The sequence below is a fragment of the Macaca nemestrina genome, chromosome 7 (assembly GCF_043159975.1).
Source record: "Macaca nemestrina isolate mMacNem1 chromosome 7, mMacNem.hap1, whole genome shotgun sequence".
NCBI classification, from domain to species: Eukaryota; Metazoa; Chordata; class Mammalia; order Primates; family Cercopithecidae; genus Macaca; species Macaca nemestrina.
In genome coordinates, this window is record NC_092131.1 from 48,615,804 (window position 1) to 48,625,298 (window position 9,495).

At 41.0% G+C, this 9,495-nt stretch overlaps 1 protein-coding gene across 1 annotated transcript in view; it reads left to right on the plus strand.

Annotated features, from left to right (window-relative positions):
• LOC105473638 (trans-L-3-hydroxyproline dehydratase) overlaps window positions 1-8,611 on the plus strand; it is a 75,096-nt gene extending 66,485 nt beyond the window's left edge. The window contains exon 8 of the mRNA XM_011727514.3: window positions 8,034-8,611. Within this exon, the coding sequence (XP_011725816.2) occupies window positions 8,034-8,086 (53 nt within the window). The 3' untranslated portion in view covers window positions 8,087-8,611. The remainder of the gene's footprint in view (window positions 1-8,033) is intronic.
• Window positions 8,612-9,495: the final 884 nt, after the last annotated feature.

Here is a 9,495-nt window from a genome sequence, read left to right on the forward strand (position 1 = left end):
TGGGTCAAATGGTATTTCTAGTTCTAGATCCTTGAGGAATTGCCACACTGTCTTCCACAATAATTCAACTAGTTTACAGTCCCACCAACAGTGTAAAAGTGTTCCTATTTCTCCATATCCTCTCCAGCACCTGTTGTTTCCTGACTTTTTAATGATCGCCATTCTAACTGGTGTGAGATGGTATCTCATTGTGGTTTTGATTTGCATTTCTCTGATGGCCAGTGATGATAAGCATTTTTTTGTGTGTCTATTGGCTGCATAAATGTCTTCTTTTGAGAAGTGTCTGTTCATATCCTTTGCCCACTTTTTGATGGGGTTGTTTGGTTTTTTCTTGTAAATTTGTTTAAGTTCTTTGTAGATTCTGGATATTAGCCCTCTGTCAGATGAGTAGATTGTAAAAATTTTCTCCTATTCTGTAGGTTGCCTGTTCACTCTGATGGTAGTTTCTTTTGCTGTGCAGAAGCTTTTTAGTTTAGTTAGATCCCATTTATCAATTTTGGCTTTTGTTGCCATTGCTTTTGGTGTTTTAGTCATGAAGCCCTTGCCCATGCCTATGTCCTGAATGGTGTTGCCTAGGTTTTCTTCTAGGATTTTTATGGTTTTAGTCTAACATTTAAGTCTTTAATCCATCTTGAATTGATTTTTGTATAAGGTGTAAGGAAGGGATCCAGATTCAGCTTTCTACACGTGGCTAGTCAGTTTTCCCAGCACCATTTATTAAATAAGGAATCCTTTCCTCATTTCTTATTTTTGTCAGGTTTGTCAAAGATCAGATGGTTGTAGATGAGTGGTATTATTTCTGAGGGCTCTGTTCTGTTCCATTGGTCTATATCTCTGTTTTGGTACCAGTACCATGCTGTTTTGGTGACTGTAGCCTTGTAGTATAGTTTGAATTCAGGTAGCGTGATGCCTCCAGCTTTGTTCTTTTTGCTTAGGATTGTCTTGGCAATGCAGGGTCTTTTTTGATGCCATATGAACTTTAAAGTATTTTTTTTCCAATTCTGTGAAGAATGTCATTGGTAGCTTGATGGGGATGGCATTGAATCTATAAATTACTTTGGGCAGTATGGGCATTTTCACAGTATTGATTCTTCCTATCCATGAGCATGAAATGTTCTTCAATTTGTGTCCTTTTATTTCATTGAGCAGTGGTTTGTAGTTCTCCTTGAAGAGGTCCTTCACATCCCTTGTAAGTTGGATTCCTAGGTATTTTATTCTCTTGGAAGCAATTGTGAATGGGAGTTCACTCACAATTTGGCTCTCTGTTTGTCTGTTATTGGTGTATAGGAATGCTTGTGATTTTCGCACATTGATTTTGTATCCTGAGACTGTGCTGAAGTTGCTTAACAGCTTAAGGAGATTTTGAGCTGAGACGATGGGATTTTCTAATATACAATCATGTCATCTGCAAACAGGGGCAATTTGACTTCCTCCTTTCCTAATTGAATACACTTTATTTCTTTCTCTTGCCTGATTGACCTGGCCAGAACTTCCAACACTATGTTGAATAGGAGTGATGAGACAGAGCATCCCTGTCTTGTGCCGGTTTTCAAAGGGAATGCTTCCAGTTTTTGCCCATTCAGTATGATATTGGCTGTGGGTTTGTCATAAATAGCTCTTATTATTTTGAGATACATTCCATCACTACCGAATTTATTGAGAGTTTTTAGCATGAAGGGCTGTTGAATTTTGTCAAAGGCCTTTTCTGCATCTATTGAGATAATAATGTGGGTTTTTTGTTGGTTCAGTTTATGTGATGGATTACGTTTATTGATTTGCATATGTTGAACCAGCCTTGCATCCCAGGGATGAAGCCAACTTGATCGTGGTGGATAAGCTTTTTGATGTGCTGCTGGATTCAGTTTGCCAGTATTTTATTGAGGATTTTTGCATTGATGTTCATCACAGATACTATCTTTTCTTGTTGTATCTCTGCCAGGCTTTGGTATCAGAATGATGCTGGCCTCATAAAATGAGTTAGGAAGGATTCCCTCTTCTTCTATTGATAGGAATAGTTTCAGAAGGAATGGTACCAGCTCCTCTTTGTACCTCTGGTAGAATTCGACTGGGAATCCATCTGGTCTTGGACTTTTCTTGGTTGGTAGGCTATTCATTATTGCCTCAATTTCAGAACCTGTTATTCATCTATTCAGGGATTCAACTTCTTCCTGGTTTAGTCTTGGGAGGGTGTATGTTTCCAGGAATTTATCCATTTCTTCTAGATTCTCTAGTTTATTTGCATAGAGATATTTATAGTATTCTCTGATGGTAGTTTGTATTTCTGTGGGATCAGTTGTGGTATCCCCTTTATCATTTTTTATTGCATCTGTTTGAGTCTTCTCTCTTTTCTTCTTTATTAATCTTGCTAGCGGTCTATCAATTTTGTTGATCTTTCAAAAAAAACCAGCTCCTGGATTCATTGATTTTTTGAAGGGTTTATTTTTGTCTCTATCTCATTCAGTTCTGCTCTGACCTTAGTTATTTCTTGCCTTCTGTTAGCTTTTTAATGTGTTTGCTCTTGCTTTTGTAGTTGTGATGTTAGGGTGTCAATTTTAGATCTTTCCTGCTTTCTCCTGTGGGCATTTAGTGCTATAAATTTCCCTGAACACACTGCTTTAAATGTGTCCCAAAGATTCTGGTATGTTGTATCTTTGTTCTCATTGCTTTCAAAGAACCTCTTTATTGTGTCTTCATTTCGTTATTTACCCAGTAGTCACTTAGGAGAAGGTTGTTCAGTTTCCATGTAGCTGAGTACTTTTGAGTGAGTTTCGTAGTTGAGTTCTAGTTTGATTGCACTGTGATCTGAGAGACAGTTTGTTATAATTTCTGTTCTTTTACATTAGCTGAGAAGTGCTTTACTTGCAACTATATGGTCAATTTTGGAGTAAGTGTGATGTGGTGCTGAGAAGAACGTATATTCTGTTGATTTGGAGTGGAGAGTTCTGTAGATGTCTATTAGGTCCACTTGGTGCAGAGCTGAGTTCAATTCCTGGATATCCTTGTTAACTTTCTGTCTCATTGTTCTGTCTAATGTTGGCAGTGGGGTGTTAAAGTCTCCCATTATTATTGTGTGGGAGTCTCAGTCTCTTTGTAGGTCTCTAAAGACTTGCTTTATGAATCTGGGTGCTCCTGTATTGGGTGCGTATATATTTAGGATAGTTAGCTCTTCCTGATGAATTGATCCCTTTACCATTATGTAATGGCCTTCTTTGTCTCTTTTGATCTTTGTTGGTTTAAGGTCTGTTTTATCAGAGACTAGGATTGCAACCCCTGCTTTTTTGTTTCGTTTTGTTTTCCATTTGCTTGGTAGATCTTCCTCCATCCCTTTATTTTGAGCCTATGTGTGTCTCTGCATGTGAGATGGGTCTCCTGAATACAGCACACTGATGGGTCTTGACTCTTTATCCAATTTGCCAGTCCGTGTCTTTTTATTGGAATATTTAGCCCATTTACATTTAAGGTTAATATTGTTATGTGCGAATTTGATCCTCTCATTATGATATTAGCTGATTATTTTGCTCGTTAATTGATGCAGTTTCTTCCTAGCATTGTTGGTCTTTACAATTTGACCTATTTTTGCAGTGGCTGGTACCGGTTGTTCCTTTCCATGTTTAGTGCTTCCTTCAGGAGCTCTTTAAGGCAGGCATGGTGGTGACAAAATCTCTCAGCATTTTTTTGTCTGTAAAGGATTTTATGTCTCCTTCACTTATGAAGCTTAGTTTGGCTGGATATGAAACTCTGGGTTGAAAATTCTTTTCTTTAAGAATGTTGAATATTGGCCCCCACTCTCTTCTGGCTTGGAGAGTTTCTGCTGAGAGATCCACTGTTAGTTTAATGGGCTTCCCTTTGTGGCTAACCTGACCTTTCTCTCTGGCTGCCCTTAACATTTTTTGCTTCATTTCAACTTTGGTTAATCTGACAATTATGTGTCTTGGAGCTGCTCTTCTCGAGGAGTATCTATGTGGTCTTCTCTCTGTTTCTTGAACTTGAATGTTGACCTGCCTCGCTAGGTTGGGGCAGTTCTCCTGGATAATATCCTGAAGAGTGTTTTCTAACTTGGTTCCATTCTCCCCATCACTTTCAGGTACACCAATCAGACATAGATTTGGTCTTTTCACATAGTCCCATATTTCTTGGAGGCTTTGTTTCTTTTTACTCTTTTTTCTCTAAACTTATCTTCTTGCTTCATTTCATTCATTTGATCTTCAATCACTGATACCCTTTCTTCCATATGATCAAATCGGCTACTGAAGCTTGTGCATGCGTCGTGTAGTTCTTGTGCCATGGTTTTCAGCTCCATTAGGTCATTTAAGGACTTCTCTACACTGTTTATTTTAGTTAACCATTTGTCTAATCTGTTTTCAAGGTTTTTAGCTTCTTTGCAATGGGTTCAAACATCCTCCTTTAGTTCAGAGCAATTTGTTATTACTGATCATCTGAAGCCTTCTTCTCTCAACTTGTCAAAGTCATTCTCCGTCCAGCTTTGTTCCTGTTGCTGGCAAGGAGCTGCATTCCTTTGGAAGAGAAGAGGCACTCTGCTTTTTAGAATTTTCAGCTTTTCTGCTCTGGTTTCTCCCCATCTTTGTGGTTTTATCTACTTTTGGTCTTTGATGATGGTGATGTGCAGATGGGGTTTTGGTGTGGATGTCCTTTCTGTTTGTTAGTTTTCCTTCTAACAGTCAGGACCCTAAGCTGCAGGTCTGATGGAGTTTGCTGGAGGTCCACTCCAGACCCTGTTTGCCTGGGTATCACCAGTGGAGGCTGCAGAACAGCAAATATTGCAGAATGGCAGATGTTGCTGCCTGATCCTTCCTCTGGAAGCTTTGTCTCAGAGGGGCACCCAGATGTATGGGGTGTCAGTTGGCCCCTACTGGGAGGTGTCTCCCCGTTAGGCTACTCAGAGGTCAGGTACCCACTTGAGGAGGCAGTCTGTCCGTTCTCAGATCTCAGACTCCGTGCTGGGAGAACCATTACTCTCTTCAAAGCTATCAGACAGGGACGTTTAAGTCTGCAGAAGTTTCTGCTGCCTTTTGTTCAGCTATGCCCTGCTCCCAGAGGTGGAGTCTACAGAGGCAGGCAGGCCTCTTTGAGCTGCGGTGGGCTCCACCCAGTTCGAGCTTCCTGGCCGCTTTGTTTACCTACTCAAGCCTCAGCAATGGCACACGCCCCTCCCCCAGCCTCACTGCTGCCTTGTAGTTCAATCTCAGACTGCTGTGCTAGCAGTGAGTGAGGCTCAGTGGACGTGGGACCCTCTCAGCCAGGCGCGGGATATAATCTTCTGGTGTGCCGTTTGCTAAGGCCGTTGGAAAAGCACAGTATTAGGGTGGGAGTGTCCCGAATTTCCAGGTACCATCTGTCAGGGCTTCCCGTTGCTAGGAAAGGGAATTCCCTGACCCCTTGCACTTCCCAGGTGAGATGATGCCCCACCCTGCTCCGTGGGCTGCACCCACTGTCTGACAAGACCCAGTGAGATGAACCTGGTACCTCAGTTGGAAATGCAGAAACCACCCCTCTTCTACGTCACTCACACTGGGAGCTTCAGACCGGAGCTGTTCCTATTCAGCCATCTTGGAACCTTTCTGGTAGTGCCAAGGCTGGACAACTTTCTAAGTCATACCAAAGAGAAAGGAGTTTTGAAGACTAAGAGAAGCCAGTAAAGGATTTTAGGCAGAGAGCAGGGTTACAAGATTTGCATTTAAGAAAGATCATTCTGCATGTATAGGAGATCATTGTCGGGAAATTAGAGCCTAGGACATGGCAACAGAGTTAAATGTGAGACAGCAAGACCAGTTAGTAGACAATGTTTTAATCTGGTAGGAAATGACAAGGGTAGAGATTAAGAGAGTAGCAATGGGACTGAAGAGGAGGGAACTGATTTGAGAGATATTAAGGGAAGTGCAAGGGCTCTAATGATTGATTCAATGTGAACGCAAAGGGCCAGAGGTGTACTGATGAAATAACATTTATGCATTTCATATAGACATAATGGTGGTACTCATTCATATGGACAGAGCAGGGTGGAAGAAGAGGACAGGCTGGGAAGGAGAAAGGTAGTGAGATCAATTTAGAACATACTGAGTCTGAAGTAACCATAGGGCATGCAAAGAAATATTCCAACAGGGGATTGGTTTAAAAAACCTGGGATTCAAGAGAGAAACTTGGGCTAGGGAAACAGGTTGTTGAATCCTCCAGTGTGTGTATGTATGTATGTATGTATGTATTTATTTTTGAGACAGAGTCTCCCTCTGTTGCCCAGGCTGGAGTGAAATGGCACGATCTCGGTTCAATGCAACATCCACCTCCCGGGTTCCAGTGATTCTCCTACCTTAGCCTCCTGAGTAGCTGGGATTACACATCCAGCTAATACTTGTATTTTTAGTAGAGATGGGGTTTCACCATGTTGGCCAAGCTGGTCTCAAACTCCTGACCTCGGCCTCCCAGAGTGCTGGGATTAAAGGCATGAGCCACCGTGCCCAGCCCCTTCCAGTGGTATTTGAGGCTATGGAGTTGTGCCCATTTTTATCTTTTCCTCCAAATGTACTCTCCATACATGCTTTCTGATGCTAGAGCTGGGACTCTGCAAACCACATTTCTGCTTGACCATTTCGCTTTTTCTTAGGCTGTGCCAATAGAGGGAAGCTGCAGGGCTGGAGGGAAGATGGGGTGTGATTCTCCCCACAACCTCACTGCTTCCCTCCAGCAGTTGCAGATCATTCTAATAACAGCTGTTGGGGCCAGTGTATAGTTTTTCTAACACTTGCAAAACCAGCTTCCTCTTACCCCTGCTTAGAGACACTAGCAGTGACAAACTACGGCCCTCTTCCAACGTCTGGGTCCCACCCTAGACAGTCTGTTTTCTACATTCTAGTTTGAGTAATGCCAGCTTCTTCCTTTGTCCTTTCAGCCCTAGAGGTGGAGTTCCTTCCTGCAGATGCTACTTTTGCCATATCTTAGAGTTTGCTTTTCACTCTTTGGGTTACTTAGTTAACAAGTTTATACCTAGTTAACAATTCTTCGTATTAATTTATCTCAGTTAATGTAACTGGCGTGATTCCATCTCCTGACTAAACCCTGACTGTTACAGGGTAAATATGGAGATATCAAAGAAAAGTATAGAGAATAATAAAAGAAGAGAGCTTTGAAAACAACTGGGACCACCTACATTTAAGGACTGTCAGCCGAAGATGTGGACCAGAGAGGTGGCAGGAAATCCAGGAGAGTCTGTGTCTGCTAAGAGAAAGAATCAATCAAGGAGAGATAGAACATTCATGCCAGAGAGATAATAGTTAATGGAACAAGGTTCCTGAGGGAGGTGGAAGGAGTAGCCTTGTCCCCTGGAATGAAAGGAAAGGAAAAAAGGAATGAAGGTGGGTGAGGAGTAGATTAGCTTGTGAGTGGGGAGGTCGTTGGTCAAGAATAGGGATGGAGGGAGGTGGTTGGGTCTGAGGGAGGGGGAGACTTTGAAGAGGATGGAAGAGAAGGCTGCCAAGGGCATCCCGTGGGACAGCTCTAGGGCAAGGGGAGGGGAGAAGTCCGAGAACATGAACTTGAAGTGGCTCCAATCCATGTGACTGTGTGTTTTTTTTGTTTGTTTGTTTGTTTGTTTGATTAGGACATAGCGGTCCTTTGTGGGATGTTGAAAAGTCAGACAATGGGATTAATCTAGGGAAGGAATCTGCTCCAAAGAGACCCAGGTCTCAGCAGGAAAGGGATGAACATGGGGGACCCTGGGCCTAGGTTGTCTAAAATATGAAGTGATGGGGGGTGATAGAAAAGAAAAACCCCACACAACTCTATGTGTGTTCATGAGAGTTTGTGTAGAGGTCAACTCTCTTCTTTAACTAACGCCATAAAAGGAAAAGTTTTCAAATGTGCTCTGGCTAGAGGGAAAAATATTCCCCACAGAGACTGGACACTAGTTTTAATCTTCTCAATAAAACCATCGTAGTTCCTCCTTAGGTCCAACCTATTTTACAAATTACTCTTGTCAAATGGCTTATAAATCAGTATATTTTAATTTCTTTTTATTCTAGGTAAGGAATCTCATTGGAGAGGCAGCATGATAAAAGAGCTCAGAAAACTTTAGTGCTCCTCAAATCTGAAGAATCAAGGATATTGCTGTAATGATGTAGGTCTTCTTTGAACGCTGTTTTACTATTTCAAATTTTCTTAGGGCTGAGATCAAGTCTGATAAGCACCTTAACTTAGGCAAATAATCATGGTAATAAAAGATTATGCCACAGTGCCCAGGCTTCCAAACTTTTCCAACTATTTTTTTGTAAATACATTTGTACAGCGGTAGTTTTCCCCTAGGACAGACCATAATTTTAAAAACCTGTATTCACTGCAGTCCTATAAATTACTGTTTCCCCTTAATGTTGGAAAGTAGTGATTTATTTTAGCAAAATTGCAGACCTCACTAAGGCATGCTTTATGTGTATCTACTTCCCTAGGGCAAGGAGACCTGTTCAGATAGTGTTTGGGGAAAGCATGAAAACTATTAAATTAATGTACATGTACATTCTTAGTTTACTCTGATTTATTATATATTTTGCACAAAATGGCGGTTTTATTTGCATTATCCATGGATAACTAAAATATACAATTTAAAATAATTTCTATCTTTCTAGAATAGAATTTATTATTGCTAAGCACTTTCAAATTTATTTTTTTCATGTTTGCAATTTTGATTATGAAATAATATTCTGTAATAATATACATAGAGCTGGGCATAGTGGCTCATGATTGTAATTCTAACAACTCAGGAGGCTGAGGCAGGAGGATCTCTTGAGCCCAGGAGTTTGAGGATGCAGTGAGTCATGATCTTGCCACTGCATTCCAGCCTGGGCAACAGAGCAAGACCCCATTTCTAAAAAAAACAAAGTTATATCAAAGTACTTAAAAAGTACTAATAACGATGTACCTGCTCACTGACATGAAATTGATTTTAACCCTTCTCTTGTCACAGATTCATCTAAGAAGAGTATAGGAAAAATAGTCACACTGAAATAGGAGTTGATTTCTTTAATTCAATCATAGAGGCATTTGAAAATAAAATACATCCAGAACAATATATGGAATGATGAATTTAGTATAAATGGTGAAGTGCTAAATGGTTTAAGAAAAAAATAAAAGATCCAATGCCATGAAGTACAGTTTCCCCACTAGCTGTAGTCTGAGGATCGATGCTCGGCAACTGTCATGGTAAACATTTGCAAGAATTGTCACAAATCCGACAGAAAGAAGTTATTTAGTAGAAAAAACACAGGAATTCGGCAAAAGAAGATTCAACTTCTAGCTCAGCCACTTGCTAGCATTTGACCTCAAGAAAAGTTAAGAAAAGTTAACTTTTCTTAGTCCTTGTCTGACAATTGTAGATAAAGTAACGAAGTCTTACAGCCCTTGTGGGAAACCGCTGGGATTACAAGTGTCAGGTACTGGCACCTGGAAAGCTTGGTGCCAGCGCCTGACACTTGTAACCTCCTTCCCTTACGG